This window comes from Lissotriton vulgaris, chromosome 7, assembly GCF_964263255.1.
Source record: "Lissotriton vulgaris chromosome 7, aLisVul1.2, whole genome shotgun sequence".
NCBI classification, from domain to species: Eukaryota; Metazoa; Chordata; class Amphibia; order Caudata; family Salamandridae; genus Lissotriton; species Lissotriton vulgaris.
Window position 1 is genome coordinate 1,632,549,829 of NC_141695.1, and position 17,272 is coordinate 1,632,567,100.

The window sequence follows — 17,272 nt, forward strand, 5'->3', positions numbered from 1 at the left end:
TGTTCTGGTTGCTTTTACTTGGTGGAGTGTATAGTTGGCTACTTCCTTACATTCCATCATCCATGTTTCTTGCAGGGTGATGATGTCATAGTGCTCCCAATATGCTGGGGCTGTGTCTTCCTCTAATTCCTTTTTGGCACCCGCAATGTTCCACGATAGAAATTTTATGGTACTGTTTATGGTGCTTTTGCCTTTTGTGGCAGGTCATTCCATATTCCTAACATTTAAGACTGTGGCCATCCATTTGTTGCCCTCTTGTTGTGGAATAGGACTCACTGTAGAACCCAAACAAGTCAAGTATAAGGAAAAAACTTAATTAGGCAAATAATTAGAAAGAGAAAAATTAGGACTCTGTTTCACCTCGACTGTTGCTGAAATGCAGCAAAGCAGAGTCGGCCTGGGCACCAAAAGTTGGGTGCCCTCAAATGGCATATCAACCAAAGCAGCTTGGACAGTCTCTGAAAAGTCTGAGGATCGCAACCAGGCACGACAACATAGCACCACAGAGGATGCTAGGGCCCGACCCACTGAAACAGTGGTAAGTAAGTAACTTTATTTCGATACAGTACGTATCATAAAAGCAGTACAACATCAATAAAAACGGTACAGAATATACAATATAGTGCTTTAAGATTCAGAGGATAAAAGCGTTAAAAACAAGTGTGCAGATAATAATAACCTTTTCCATATATACACCAGCATGAAATTTAGTTTTATCAAGGGACACTTTACTGGAGCAGCAACAACCTTGAAGTTCTTAAGCGCCAAGCCCAACCTAAGAATTTCGCCATGCAACATGCAAAAAACGGGCGTGCATCTGAGCGCAAAATGCTTAGGGCTTCAACATGTGACCTTGTTCCCAAAGTCTTACACAGGGGCTTCAGCCATTTCGATCTTGGCGCTGCATAAATTCCACACTCAAACAAAAAATGGGCGACCGATTCGACCTTTGTATCACAAAACGGGCAATAAGGAAGCGTTTGGTGCGGAGGGTTCCAAGAGGAAGTGAATAGTCCTAAAGGGAGCACACCCACCCTAAACTTAAAATACAGCGATCTGTCTCCAGAATTATGAATTTGGTCCAGATAGGGTTCCCTATAAGGTAACTCCTTAACTAGCAAGAACTGGACGACAGATTTACAATGGTTGGGTTTAGTCATTCGCTTATTATCTACCCAGAGCCAATACACCTTCTTAAGTAACTGTTTGGGAGGTGCGGTTTTGTTGACCCAGGCATCTCCCAAACCCAGCTCATAGAGCAGAAGTTTGACTTCCCTCAACCAGGGTACCTTATTACAGCCTGGGAGCGACAGAAGGTCTCTTAGGGCATCCGCATAGCTACAGAGTTCAGGGACATTCCATATCCGAGACCAGAGTAGCAAGGGACGCAATTTTGCTTGCTCACAGATTGGGCGTGTGCCTGTATCTAACAAGAGAGGGATTGTGGGGGTACTGTGAGGTAGCCTCATCAGATCTTTATGAAAATTGTTTTCGAGGTGGGCCAGGGTATCAACTCTCTGCAAACCCCACAGTTCAGCCCCATACAGGGCTGCGCTCACAACCCTTGCTCTATAGATATCAATCAGTGCCCCTATTGGTTTTAAAGATGAGGCTCGCTGCTCTTTAAGCAAGGCTCCAGTAGCCCTTTTGTGAGTCAGAAATACCTTCTGGTGGTGAGCTTTCCAGGTCATGGTATCGCTGAGACGTATTCCTAAGTAATCGAATTCTTTGACTCTTTCCAGAGGGATAGAGTCTAAGACAGGAGGAATAACAGATTTCTTGGGGGGGTTGAGGACAAGGAATTTTGTCTTGCCTATGTTTATTGCAAGTCCCTTGGAGTCGCAGAAGTATTTGAAGGAAGTGAGCAATTTCTGGATGCCCGCTGGAGATTTGGATATCAGAAGGGTGTCGTCCGCAAACAGGAGCGTGGGCACTTTTATGCCCGCCAGGGTAGGTGCATCTGCAGGATGTTGTAGCAGGTGCTCCACCACTCCATTGACATAAAGAGAGAACAGAGTGGGGGCGAGCACACATCCCTGGCGGACGCCCCTGTCTACTGGGATTCGAGATGTTTTTTCTCCCTGGACACCCCATCTGATCTGGGCGAAATTGTCCTCATGGAATTTCCTGAGCAGGGACAGCAAGTAGGGGGGTAAGCCTAGACCATCGAGGACGTTCCAAAGTAGTGCCCGTGGGACCAGGTCGAAGGCAGTACGCAGGTCAATGAAGACTAAATACAAACTGCCCCCTCCCAGCACCACTACTTTCTAGTAAAGCATTAGGAGACGGAATGTCTGCTCGATGGTGCCTGTCCCTGATCTGAATCCTGCCTGGAAGTCAGACAGGATCTTTTCCTCATCGATCCACTGCAAAATCCTGCCCAGTACCACTTTTCCTGCCACCTTTTGGGTTGAATCCAGCAAACTGATGGGACGATAGTTGGCTGGATCATCCCTGCTGCCTTTCTTAAAGATTGGCACCACTTCAGCGCCTTTCCAAGAGGCCGGGAAGGAACCTCCCAGTAGAACCTCGTTTAAGAGTGTGGCAATTAATCTACCCCATACTGCTGGGTGGGACTTCAGCAGATCACCAGGAATCCCGTCCGGGCCTGGAGCCTTGTTGGAAACAATACCACTAATTGCCCTTTCGACCTCCTGGGTAGTGAAGGGGTCGACGGTGACAAGAGGAATAGTTGTTGGGCAGATCGTGGAGCCTTGAGGGGGAGTTTCCCCCGGTGTAGCAGAGTATAATTTGGAAAAATGGGCAAACCATACATCGCCGGGAATGTTGCAGGTTAACTGCTGATCAATGGGCTTGTTTCTTGCTCTCAAGAGATCCCAGAACCCCTTTGAGTCCTTCCTATTGCTTGCCTCAGTTAACTCCCGCCAAAAGTGATTTTCATGAATCTCCTTCGCCTCAGTCACCGCTTTTTTATAAGATTTCCTTGCGGAACTGATGGTCACTGGGTCCCTATTTTTTACTGCATAAATGAGGTCCTTCTTTGCAGCTCTACATTTGGCAGAGTACCAATTATCTTTAGCATTAGGGACACTATTAGCAGCAGACCTGACCTTAGGTTGAGGGATAACAAACAGTTCACTCAGCACTTCTATGGTCTCTATAAATAAGGGTAACACATTTAGGCTAGATGAGCATAAAACATCAAGCTGAGACTCCACCCCAGACAAAATGGCCCCAGCTTGCAACAGTCTGCCCTCGTCCGCTTTGACTTTAGCCCACTTCAAGCGCCTGCTGCAGTTTGTCGGAGCAACATTATGAGATGATTTCCAGATATGGGGGGGCTTATCCTGCTTCTTTGTCTGCCACGGGGAAGTAAGAGTTAAAGAGAGGGGGTTATGGTCGCTGTCGGTAGAAACAATAACCTCCATGTCATTATGGAGAGGCCAAAGATTGTAGTTCAACATGATAAAATCAATTCTGGAGGTGTGGCCAGTCCTGTTGTAAGTATGGGCGCCTTCAGGATCCGAATTGGAACGACCATTCGTCGAACGCAAATTGTGCTCCATGCAAAGTGCATTTATGTCTATCGCACTTTGCGTCCATTTTGGGATTGGATCGAGAGTCAGTATCGGAATTCCTCTTTTTGTGTCCTCATCGAAGGATTCCAAAATGTCCTCCTTTGCCAATGGCTCGAAACAGCAGTTGAAATCGCCTGCAAGGAGGACATAGGAGTCAATTTTGCAAGCAGCTAGGTCGTTACTTAGGCCTGTCGATGGTAGGTTTGATGACCCATTCCTAGCGCCTCTCAGGTAGAGGTTAAAAACCTCTAATGTCCTCCCACCTTCGCAGTGGATTGAAATTCTCTGTAGGTCAGGAGATTTAGTGGGCCTAGAACTTATTTTCAGGCCCAAAGCAATGCTGACCCATATTAAAAGGCCTCCCGATGGTCGGCCCTTAGATCCACTTTGCTGGAGAGCTGGAACAAAGTAGGTAGCGAAGCCTACCCTATGTTTTGGTTCCTGTGTCCATGTTTCTTGCAGGATACAGATGTTGTAAGGCTCAAGAAACGCATTCCATTCTGGGTTATCGAGGTTGCGGACAAGCCCTGCCACATTCCAGCTTAAAATCTTTAGCAGTGGTGCATCTATAGGAGGATAAACAGCGGAGTGGGCAGGTTCGAATGTGGAAACCACAGCCTCTGCAGGAAAACTATCTAAGGGCTCGTTTTGGAGGATGTTAGAGGTCGTAGTATCCTCCAACGCATGGTTTGGCGCTAGCATGGCTTGGGTAGGAGGCAGAGGTGAAGTATGAGGGGGAACCAACTGGACCTTCCTACTACCTGGGCAAGAATCACCTGGAGTCAGATCGACTGGAACGACCTTGCTCATAGTCCTCGGCCCACCCTCCCGAGATGGGCTGCTTGATGTTCTGGCCAGGTCAGGAGGGAGGTCGATGACTAGGGCATCCCTACCACCACGAGGAGAAACAGGGGGGCCTTCAGCTTCCAGGTCCCTGGGGAGTCAATCTACTTCCTCCAGGCCTCCAAATCTATTTGAGGTAGGGAAACCGTTCCAGTTTGGGTAGGAATCCACACGATTGTTAGGGCGGCTTCTCCTAGCTTGGTGGTTAACAAGTGACCAGTTGTTTGATTGGTTATAAGTAGGGCGTGGAGGATAGAAAAAGGACAATGGCCTGGGGATGACAGAAGATCCTTCACTACAGGGCCACGAGCATATATGCTGTGCTGCGTGAGGGTCGTCAAATGTTACAACTATACAATCCCCAGGGTTGCTCTTTCTCGTTGGACCCACCCATGGGGTTCTACGTACCATCAAGACTCTACTTCTATGGCCATTAGGAATTGGTCTATTGACATTAAGCCAATGCATTATTTTATTTTTCAAGGACCAATGATTCTCATATTGGTCGTTACCAATCTGAGGAACACCCGTTAGGACAACCACATAATCATTGGCCTCAGGTGGGAGGTCAATGTAGCCCCCTCTAAAGTTGCTCTTGGCTGGGGGATCCTGAGTAGGCTGGTAGCCCTTGTCGCCAGAATGATTTTTGGGGATGGCTCCAGGTTTAGGATTTGCAGGGTGGTGTGAAGGGGCGCATTTAGAGGCCTTGGGGTTTGTACCAGTTAAAATTTGATCCACAGGCACTGTCCTTGGTTTGGGGACCGGGCGAGTGGGAGGGATTATAGGGAGAGGTTGAGGGGCTTGTGGTGTTGAAACTAGAGGTGGTATAATAGTGTCTGGAACAACCTTATTCTCGAGACTTCTCAGGCCGAGAGTGGCAAGAGCAATAATACTCTTTTCCATTTCAAGTAAATTATTTTCGATCCTTGAGAGTCTGAGTTCTAGAGGGGAAAGAAGTTTTTTTAAAGTTTCCCACACTAGATCAATGAATTCTCTATCGTTGTTGGCCAAACCATCTACCCGCGGGCCCTCCTCTTCAGAAATCAGGGTGACCTGCTCAGGGGCTGACTTGGTGGTTAACCCCCCCCCCCTCCATTACGGGCTGTGCCACAGGAACCTGTACACCCTGAGTGGTGCTGACTACGCCATCCAGTCCTGCTAAATCATGTGACACCGCAATCTTTGCCTTCTTCCGCGAATAAGCGGAGCGAGAACGGTGTTTCCGTTTAGGTACGATTGCGCCAGGGGCATTAAATGTCACCGGAGATGGAATTTTAGCGCTTGCATTCTGAGTGCAAGAAGTGGCGGGTACACCCACTTCGATTAGTTTAGGTAGTTGGGCTGGAGGTGGAATAGGAGACAGAGGGGGCGGGGTCGGATGGACCTCAACCTGTGTGACAACACACCTGGGAATGGTAGTTCGCTCTGGGGTAATAGCTGCAGCTATGGGGCCTAGGGAAGATTTTTTAGAAGTGGCAATAATTTCCGACAACCTTCTAGCGGCACCCAGCTCTAGGGATACCCTGGCTTGGAGTTTCGATATTTCCTGATCTATAGCGATGTTAGTGCGGGTAATGAAGTCATCCATAGGGCCACTAATCGGATGGCCACTTTTGGAGGCTTTGCTCCTAGTCATCCTAGAGCTCATGCCTTAAGGAAATGGAGAAAAGCAATAACACTAGGAGAGGGAGGGAGAAGGGGACGCGGTAGTTTGTAGTCCTGGATTGGGGTTAGAGATGGTATGCGGGACGAAAGAGGATGGGCCAGTCCAGTCCGCTCAGTCCTCGAACAGCCTCAAACGGCCCGCTCTTTGCCCGGTCTTCGCCCCGGTTACCGCCCCGCGCGCGTCCCGCGATGCGCGTGAGCGGGTTCTCCTAAGTATAACAATGGGGCGTGGCACTGGGAGGGGGCGCGGCGCGGCGGGAAGAGGAACCAGCTGGAGATGACAGAAAGAATGCTGGTCCTCGCAGTCCCGCTCGCCTGCGCCTCTCACCTCCGCTGCGGCCGGACTTCTCAGATGGCTTTTCCCCCAGTGGGCGTTGGCTCCCAGCCACTCCTGTGGCGAGCAGTACAGTGAGACTTTCCCCTCACAACTCCACAACTCGACTCGAGCGGCTCCCGCGAAGCGGGGGCCGCAAGGAGTAAAGAACTATCCCAGGCAGGGGGGCGTGGCACTGGGAGGGGGCGCGGCGCGGCGGGAAGAGGAACCAGCTGGAGATGACAGAAAGAATGCTGGTCCTCGCAGTCCCGCTCGCCTGCGCCTCTCACCTCCGCTGCGGCCGGACTTCTCAGATGGCTTTTCCCCCAGTGGGCGTTGGCTCCCAGCCACTCCTGTGGCGAGCAGTACAGTGAGACTTTCCCCTCACAACTCCACAACTCGACTCGAGCGGCTCCCGCGAAGCGGGGGCCGCGAGGAGTAAAGAACTATCCCAGGCAGGGGGGCGTGGCACTGGGAGGGGGCGCGGCGCGGCGGGAAGAGGAACCAGCTGGAGATGACAGAAAGAATGCTGGTCCTCGCAGTCCCGCTCGCCTGCGCCTCTCACCTCCGCTGCGGCCGGACTTCTCAGATGGCTTTTCCCCCAGTGGGCGTTGGCTCCCAGCCACTCCTGTGGCGAGCAGTACAGTGAGACTTTCCCCTCACAACTCCACAACTCGACTCGAGCGGCTCCCGCGAAGCGGGGGCCGCGAGGAGTAAAGAACTATCCCAGGCAGGGGGGCGTGGCACTGGGAGGGGGCGCGGCGCGGCGGGAAGAGGAACCAGCTGGAGATGACAGAAAGAATGCTGGTCCTCGCAGTCCCGCTCGCCTGCGCCTCTCACCTCCGCTGCGGCCGGACTTCTCAGATGGCTTTTCCCCCAGTGGGCGTTGGCTCCCAGCCACTCCTGTGGCGAGCAGTACAGTGAGACTTTCCCCTCACAACTCCACAACTTGACTCGAGCGGCTCCCGCGAAGCGGGGGCCGCGAGGAGTAAAGAACTATCCCAGGCAGGGGGGCGTGGCACTGGGAGGGGGCGCGGCGGGAAGAGGAACCAGCTGGAGATGACAGAAAGAATGCTGGTCCTCGCAGTCCCGCTCGCCTGCGCCTCTCACCTCCGCTGCGGCCGGACTTCTCAGATGGCTTTTCCCCCAGTGGGCGTTGGCTCCCAGCCACTCCTGTGGCGAGCAGTACAGTGAGACTTTCCCCTCACAACTCCACAACTCGACTCGAGCGGCTCCCGCGAAGCGGGGGCCGCGAGGAGTAAAGAACTATCCCAGGCAGGGGGGCGTGGCACTGGGAGGGGGCGCGGCGCGGCGGGAAGAGGAACCAGCTGGAGATGACAGAAAGAATGCTGGTCCTCGCAGTCCCGCTCGCCTGCGCCTCTCACCTCCGCTGCGGCCGGACTTCTCAGATGGCTTTTCCCCCAGTGGGCGTTGGCTCCCAGCCACTCCTGTGGCGAGCAGTACAGTGAGACTTTCCCCTCACAACTCCACAACTCGACTCGAGCGGCACCCGCGAAGCGGGGGCCGCGAGGAGTAAAGAACTATCCCAGGCAGGGGGGCGTGGCACTGGGAGGGGGCGCGGCGCGGCGGGAAGAGGAACCAGCTGGAGATGACAGAAAGAATGCTGGTCCTCGCAGTCCCGCTCGCCTGCGCCTCTCACCTCCGCTGCGGCCGGACTTCTCAGATGGCTTTTCCCCCAGTGGGCGTTGGCTCCCAGCCACTCCTGTGGCGAGCAGTACAGTGAGACTTTCCCCTCACAACTCCACAACTCGACTCGAGCGGCTCCCGCGAAGCGGGGGCCGCGAGGAGTAAAGAACTATCCCAGGCAGGGGGGCGTGGCACTGGGAGGGGGCGCGGCGGGAAGAGGAACCAGCTGGAGATGACAGAAAGAATGCTGGTCCTCGCAGTCCCGCTCGCCTGCGCCTCTCACCTCCGCTGCGGCCGGACTTCTCAGATGGCTTTTCCCCCAGTGGGCGTTGGCTCCCAGCCACTCCTGTGGCGAGCAGTACAGTGAGACTTTCCCCTCACAACTCCACAACTCGACTCGAGCGGCTCCCGCGAAGCGGGGGCCGCGAGGAGTAAAGAACTATCCCAGGCAGGGGGGCGTGGCACTGGGAGGGGGCGCGGCGCGGCGGGAAGAGGAACCAGCTGGAGATGACAGAAAGAATGCTGGTCCTCGCAGTCCCGCTCGCCTGCGCCTCTCACCTCCGCTGCGGCCGGACTTCTCAGATGGCTTTTCCCCCAGTGGGCGTTGGCTCCCAGCCACTCCTGTGGCGAGCAGTACAGTGAGACTTTCCCCTCACAACTCCACAACTCGACTCGAGCGGCTCCCGCGAAGCGGGGGCCGCGAGGAGTAAAGAACTATCCCAGGCAGGGGGGCGTGGCACTGGGAGGGGGCGCGGCGCGGCGGGAAGAGGAACCAGCTGGAGATGACAGAAAGAATGCTGGTCCTCGCAGTCCCGCTCGCCTGCGCCTCTCACCTCCGCTGCGGCCGGACTTCTCAGATGGCTTTTCCCCCAGTGGGCGTTGGCTCCCAGCCACTCCTGTGGCGAGCAGTACAGTGAGACTTTCCCCTCACAACTCCACAACTCAACTCGACTCGAGCGGCACAATCAGTGGTATCCATGCCACATCTAATGACCAGTTTAGCCACCCCGAATCAACTGATCAAGATTGGATCGGAGGTCATCTGGACGCGATTGCAACATAGATTTTAATGAATCCCACAATGCATGGGAATGCCCAAGAACACAAGACATGTTGATGGACCTCAAAGCAGATCTAGTAGAAGAGAAAATATGCATGCCACATGTATCTTGGCTCCAAGAATCTCTGTCCGATGGAACATTAGGGAGAGAATTAATATTCTGTGAGGCGGAAGCAGCCTATACCATCACACTATGATAAGTAGGATACATGTCGAGACAAGCTGGATCTCCAGGAGCTGGTTGGTGCCTGTGAGACCCCAGTATCCGGTTTAGCCCGAGTGCACAACAAAATGTCGTACAGGGCCTCACTATATGGAAGAACGGGCTCCACCCGTGTCTGACCTTGACAGAGGACGTTCATCAGAGGATCAGTAGACTTTTCTACAGAAGGAAGAATGAACTCCAAAACCATAGCCTTAGCATGTCTGCAAAAGAGGAGCTCTCCTCAGTAACAAGGCTAGGAGGTGAAAGAAATCCTGAAGCTGGGGAAGACACTAACCCACTAGCTTCCCCTAGTGCACACAGCCAATTCTCCTCCATAAAAGGTCGAACAACCTCAGATAAAAGCTGCAAAAGCCCAGGCTCCTCTGTATCATCTCCTAAAAGACGACCTTCAGATGTACCAACATGAGAGGGAAGCAGGAGCATAGCATTCAACACAGATGACTCCATTGACTCAGCACCCGACGTCTACCGACACTGAGAAGACAATGCCTTGACATTGAGAGAAGGAATGGCTTCGATTGGTGCCGCCGATGCTGTTGCCGTAGTCGGGTAACTGAGGATAGACACCTAGGGTGGAAACCCCAAAGGGCTGTGGTTCGGCGCCAAATTGGTGAGCAGATGGACCGCTGAAAACATTTCCAGATCCAGACTGGTGCCTGGAGAGAATTCAAAAGTTAAGGAATCTGCAGCTAAAAGTCTCAGATGTATTGTTTACCTTTTTATTCTGATTTATAATTTTAGATGAAACTTGTGTTTGTGATCAAATCCATATTGTTTTAAACTATGAATTAAAATGAACTAAGAAGATTGTAGGCAGTGTTGGACAAGTGACTAGGCTATCTGCTTTAAAGTATCTAGGACATGTTTAAGGCGGTAGTTACTCAAACTAAGGGCAATCTATGAAGTCCCCTGCCTAACTGGATCTTTTTCTTGGAGGTCTTTATACTTTTTCTGAACTTGAACAGCTGCATAGTGAAGCCCCCGCTCCAGGAGCCTAAAAGGTACTGCCCCGGGGTCTCATGCGCAGGTGAACCCGGTCCTTCTAGAGCATTGTTTCGTAGTTTAGGGGCCTCTTCTGTCTGCTCATAAATATCCCTTTTAGGCAGAACCGTGACCGAGGGAAGTGGGTGGTGGGCTGCCGTGCAGGGCGAAAGAAAAAGAGGAATGATACAAATTGTGGTAAACAAAGGAAAGGACAATTAGAGAAAGCATGGATTGAAGAGAAAGGTGAAAAATGAAAAGGAATGGAAGAGAAAAAAAGAGGGGTAGATAGGGGAAAGCAAGAATAGGAATATACAAAAGGATGAAAGGAGAAGTGAAAGAAGTAAAGGAAGAAAAGGTGAATGCTTTAATGGAAGGATGAAAGGAAAAAAAGCTGGATGGAAGAGCGAAAGAATAGGTGAAATAGTGAATGGGCAAAGGATGGAAAAGAATAGCCAGATGGGTGAAAGGATGGAGGTACCGAAATATGAACATGTGGGTCGATTAATGGATATAGTGATGATTGAATGGTTGAAAGGAAGTATGATTGGATGAGGTGGGTGGGTAGGAAGCTGAACTGGCGGACACATGGATGGGTGAATTAATGGAAATGAATAGATTGAGGATAAAATGAGGGTTGAATAGAGCGAGGATGAAAGGTTTCAGGAACCCCTTATAAACTGGTCAGGTGTGCTCGCTCTCTTGCTCTGTGTCATTAGAGATATGGCTCATTCATTGGAGGGATAGTGACACTTTCTACATACTCCTGTTCTTGAACATGTTCACACAGAGCTAACCTGAAGCCCTTTCCCTTCCAAACCAGAACATACTGTTACGAAGCAGCTGACAACACTCTGTTTTTTATGGCATTACTGTTATAATTAGGAAATTACTTTATTTTCTTAATTGACAACGTTATTGTTTTGCAGTCACAGAAGAGGTGGGTGAAGCAGGTGTATCAATTTTTTTTTTTAAGTATAAAAGTTAATCCTGAAAATTGTGTATTATCTTGATATTTTGAGATTTAAGATGCCAGAGACTGGGAAGTTTATTCAAAAGAACATTATTTTCACCTTTTATTTCTTCAGTGACGTGGCTGGTTCTGAGTGAAATCTATCCCGCCGAAATACGAGGACGAGCCTTTGCGTTTTGCAACAGTTTCAACTGGGCAACCAATTTAGTAATCAGCCTATCGTTTTTAGATGTCGTTGGTAAGTTTATTTGTTACTTAGAAGGCTTTGTGCGTTATTGTGATATGTTAATCCTCGCGAGATTTACTCTCCAGTATTGTGGCGGGATTTGAAGGGATTTGGCCAGGTTTACCCTTCTCTTTCGCATCTCTAATTATTGAAAGCGGTACAAAAGGGGGTGGTGATGGACGGAGCATCTGAACCAATCAAATACTCACACCCAGTCAACAGATCTGGGTTTAATCCATCACCGTTCTTTAGCCCGCTCTGCCACCCAAGTTCAGACATGGCCATATGCAAATCAGTCTGACCCTGTGCCTCATGGGAACAGTCCAGACCGAACTGCCAAGCCATGCCTTCGCTGGACCGGAAAAAAGCTTCCTAGGACCGGTTTCTGGCATTCCAGCCGTCTTCAGCCAGGCTTGCATGAATCAAGTGGCAAAGTGAGCAAGGGACTCACGTCTGAGCGTCTTAATTATTGAAAGCTACAGAAATGAGGTTCTTGCTCCTGCCAATAGCTTTCAAGCGGTCATCCAGTCATGGGAAAATACTGTTCTCTTTCCCAATCCTGCATCTCTGATAATCACCAACATTAGGCATTCCAGACTTTTCCTTTGATGATGCCAGCTGGGGGGGTTTTGAGACCTATTGTGACATCATTCACCAGAACTCTTTTTTTAAAATTGAATAACTGACACAGTTTATCAGTGGCAGCTGCCGCAATACTAAAGTGGGGGGTAGTGGATTAGGAATAATATTTTTTAAAACGTAGCTGACGCGGCTGCCTCAGACCTTTTCTTCTGCTCTCCTCCCAACATCGACTGGGGCACAGGCTCCCCACCAAATCCCGTCGCTGCTCTCATGCTATACCTAGCATGAGAGCAGCGCCAGGATTAGTCTGAACTGCATGGTTTGCCACTCAGACAGTGCTTAGAGCCTGTGACGTTTCTCCAAACCAGCTGCGCAACCCAGCTGGGTTGGAAAAACTAAGTGCGCATGTCTGTTTGGCCGGCCTCAGACGCCCGGCCATAACAGACATGTACACTTACAGTGTGTCTACCACTCCTCCCTGCTATGCCTGGCCCGCCACTTCCTATTCTTGTGGCATCAACTCAGTCAGTAGCAGTCATTTTATTTTTCGCTTGACCGTTGACTGACTGACCAGTGTGGCAGTGCTCCTCCTTGATTACGGAGGAGCCGCCCCCGCAGCTTAATTGCAGTTACTTGTGCGCTGCAGCAACCAAACATCGCAATCTGCACAGAATGCCCATATTTACTTAAGAACTAGTTGTCCAGTGTGTAGGAGCAAGAGTTTGAGTAATGTGGGAGAAGCCATGCTGCTCCCCTCCCTCCTCACCCCAAATGGGAATTCACTTCACTGACTAGCTGCACCCTCAAATCACTAAGGTGCACCCTCAAATATTTCCATGGGAGAACCCTAAAATTCATCGCAGGTGCTTCTGCTCTCCTCCACCAAGAGCCTCCCTCGCAGTCACCCAAATCAAGCAAGGCCGGTGCTACAGGGCTAGTAGTGCCACGACACGAGGAGATAAGTGTGCCAGGCTGTCATAAATGAACCAAAAATTGCCTTGTTGCAAGAGCAGTAGGGGGACTTCAACGAAAATTGTCATTTTTGCTCAGGTCGTGAAACTCCTTCAACCAGGGGCACGTACAAGGGCTCTCGCTCTGTAGCACAATTCCTGAAAACATCGGATAAAAGCAAACCACTTCATCTTCAGAAAACCAATCAAAACTCAGCATTCCCGTAACCACTGTGCTTCATACAACCACATGAACCAGTAGCTGAAGTTGTGAATTTTAGCCACACACACTTTCCATACCTCTGTGCCTGCAGCACCACCTTCTTTGTCGGTCCCTCCTATTTCCCCAAGTCTTCCCTTAAGCGGAGGGTCCTCCTTGACTTGCATTCGAGCATCAGCAGGGATATCAGTGCGTGTGTACCAGCTGTGGCTTCTTGTTGCTCTTCCAAACCCAGTAGATCTTCCCGGATAGTCGTTGGTGACCACGGGACTGTCTTGGCTTCAATGATTCTGAAACTATTTCGAAATGTCACAAATAGACTAATCACTGGATTGATAAAAGATAGCACACTGTTCCCTCTGGGTCCATACCAAGAGTCATTTAGTCATTCTTTTAACCCTTGGGCGGCCAACCGACAAAGCCCCTCCATGCCTACAGAAGTAGATCATTTGAGACTTAGTTTGTATGCAATAAATCCCATAGTAAAACAAATAATATTTTCCTAACAATAGAACTATGAGCATACAGACTTCAATATTAATGAAGAACCGACTTTAGAAATGAATACCCTCCCCATCCACCTTAACGCATCCAGAATTTATTTTATATCTTATCTTAAGCCCACTTATCCAATATCCACTAGACACACATGTCCCCTTCCATGCTGATTTAATAGTTTGCCGTCTTTTGTAACTTTCAGATTACATTGTAATTCTTTACTTGCTTATTGATTACAGAAAACACACACTCGCATCCATAAATTCTCAAGAGATTTTGTTTTGTTTTTGACTCATTTTCAGTCCTGTCTAGGCACTCACAAATGCACCCTAAAGATATTATTTCTTCATAAATACTTAATTTTGCATCAATTTCTTTACATCTAGAGTAGCATTCCCTGTTTAATCATAATGACATTTCACTGCTAATAGTGTATCACAAAAAATGCTTATTTCTACCCACCTGGCCATCATATCTAGAAACAGACAATGTGTCCTTGCAAATGTGCAGTGGATATTTCAGCACCAACATAGGAAAGGTGCTCTCCATCTAGAGACTAAATACATCAGGGATCCATTAAGTCACCATATTGCTCAAAGGTTGTGTCAACACTAAACGTGCAGTGAAATTTGACTGGCAATTTGTGGTCGGCCTTTTTATCAATAGTCTGTCTTCTTGCCCCTCACAAGCCCCTTTTCAGAAGGAGGAGCAAAGCAAGCCAGCTGTTGCTGCTATGTTTACTCTACCAGGCACATATTGCACTTAACCACATTGGCTGTCTCAGTGTCTAATTTTCTTGTGTCTCCCTCAACGCTGACCTTAGCAACCATTGAATTGATTATCCAAAGTGGAGATGAAAGTGGAAACTCTTCCTTCTGACACTCGAGCATCATTTTCTCCAATGTCTTGTCCCTTGATGTCGGTGTTTTTTTCTCAGAAATACCTATCAAACTATTTTGTGTTATGACTTCTGTCCAGCAGATGAACCAGAGTTCTTAAATATTTCATAGATATGTCCAAGTTCAAACTTGATGCCTTTTCTGGAGTACACTACTGTTGGACCAGATGATTAACCCTCATTTAGAGTTTTATGAATGCCTTTTACCAAAAAAGTTATGCCCCATCCACTAGACTCATGGTTGCCTGCCTGTTAGAGGTGAGTAACCTCAGGATTGCCCATTGGAAGCCCTTCACCTGATGGTCCCACCTCCACTGGGCTGCCAGGTAATAGTGACGATGCCCAGGGCTATTAAGGAGGGCAATCAATGCTTTTCCTGTATGGCTGCCCTGAGCATGGAAACCAACTACATGGCCCCCATGCAAAGCAGAAAATGTGCTGTGCAATGGAAGATAGTGATGTATGAAAAGATAGGAGGATGAGGGAAGGCAGTGTGGAAGAATGTTAAAAGGAAGGGCATAGTAGAAGCAAAAGAAGAAGTATAGAAAGAACATTAGAAGTTTGATGGAAAGATGCATGAAAGACTAAGGAAAGATGGAATGACTAGGAAGTAGGACCACACCTCAAATTGTCCCACAGAGGTTAACCACCCAGGGGCATCTCACTGCTTCGTGGCAACTATCTATATTGTGGGCAGCACCCGAGGGCCTGTTAGGAGGCCCACAAGTTATTTCTCTCATAATGGCAGCAGCTGCAGAGGAATCAGCAGTAGCATGAAGAGATATCAAATACAAATGTTTAAAAATGGATAATTCAGCAGTACAAATACAGTAAGGAGAGGGTGTGGGGGCTACTAGGAAATACATCCAGAACTGACTAATCCTGAGCTGCCTGCAATTTCTAATTGTTTAAACGCTTAGTGGGTGGGTAGTATGGAATGGAATGTGAGCAAAACCAAGACACTTCATAGCACGTGGATGCTCACAACACTATACTAAGGGGCATATCGAAATCTAAAAATGCACCGTAACCCATGAATGTCAGCTAAAGAAACGGTACCATCTTCTGCCCTTGTACACAGTGATGAACATGTGCCTTAGAGCTCTGGGCTGGAACATAGCCACAATAAAATAATTCAATTAGGCCATTTATATAACTCGAGTTATTGCACATGCCTCAGTTCAGTCATGCATTCTAGCAGAGTAGAGTTGTTTGCAGCTTTGGCCAAAAGCCCAGCTTTTATTCTGCCCAGTCTATCTGCAGCGACGGGTCCTGAGCTCCTGTAGCGCTGCAACAAGAAGAGTTCCGTTTTTTCTCTCCCAAATGTTTATTTATTTTGAAGCAGCAAAACTGCAGACAATTCTTGAAAGCAAGAAAAGACGTGAAAGTTGGTATAAATAATATCAAACAAGCATTGGCAAAGCCATTAGGTCTCGCCTATGCAAGCGCTATTGGCTCTTCCTATGTGCTTAAACCATGTTGTAAACCAGCTTGGCTGTTATTCAGTAGGCTAACGTGTGTGACTTAGAGGAGAGTGAAATGGGCTGGTGTAGAGTGGAATAAAGTGCTGTAGAGTGGATTGTCATGGATTAGAGGGAAGCAGAGCCAAGTGGAGTGGTGTAGTGTGGACGGACGTAGAGTGGAGACACATAGAGTGGAGTGGAGAGGAGTAGAGTGGAGTAGAGCGGCATAGAGTGTTGTGGAATAGAATGGAGTGGAGTGTTGTAGAGTGGAGTAGAGTAGAGTAGAGTTGTGTATCGTAAAGTGTCGGAGTGAAGTGCTGTGGAGTGGCATAGAGTTGAGCAGAGATGTAGAGTGGAGTGGCAGAGAGTGGTATACGGAGGGGTAGAGTGCCATGTAATGGAGTAGAGGGTTGCATAGTAGAGTGTGAGTGGAATAGCATATAGTGGAGTAAAGTGTCATAAAGTGGAGTGGCGTAGCATTAAATGAAGTGGTGTGGAGTGGTGTAGAGTGACGTATAGTGGGATGGAGAGTCATAGTCTGGACAGTCGTAAAGTGATATGACATAGAGTGAAATGTTGTAGAACGGAGTGGCGTAGAGTTGAGTAGAGAGGCATAGAGTGGCGTGGTTGGCGTAGTGTGGAGTGGTGTAGAGTGTAGTGTCGAAGATTTGAGTGTTGTAGATCCGAATGGAGTGTCGTGTATTAGAGTGGAGTGTCATAGAGTAGAGTAGAGTGGAGTACAGTGAAGTGGCATATAGTGAAGAAGAGTGTCATCGATTTGACTGATGTATAGTGGAGTTGCGTAGAGTGGTGTAGCATACAGTGGATTAATGTGTTGAGGAGTGGAGTTGAATGTAGAGCTGTAGAGTGGAGTGGAGTGCCATAAAGTGAAGTGACATTGAGTGAAGTAAAGTGGCTTTGAAGGAAGTGGCATAGAGTGTTAGAGTGTAGTAGAGTGGAATGTCGTAGAGTGAATTGCCATAGAGTGGGGTAGAGTGGAATGGCGTAGAGTAGAGTGGACTGGAGTAGTGTATAGTGGAGGGTTATGGAGTAGAGTACAGAGGCGTATCTTAAAGTGAAGTGTTGCAGAGTGGAGTGTGGTGGAGTAGAGTGGCCTAGAGTGAAGTGTCACAGAATGATATAGAGTAGAGTGGCGTGAAGAGGAGTAGAGCATCTTGGAGTTGAGTA

At 49.1% G+C, this 17,272-nt stretch overlaps 1 protein-coding gene across 1 annotated transcript in view; it reads left to right on the top strand.

Moving 5' to 3' along the window:
- Window positions 1-17,272, top strand: part of SLC2A10 (solute carrier family 2 member 10) — a 129,498-nt gene that overhangs the window by 97,570 nt on the left and 14,656 nt on the right. The window contains exon 3 of the mRNA XM_086932596.1: window positions 11,363-11,485. Coding sequence (XP_086788722.1) covers window positions 11,363-11,485 — 123 coding nt within the window. The remainder of the gene's footprint in view (window positions 1-11,362; window positions 11,486-17,272) is intronic.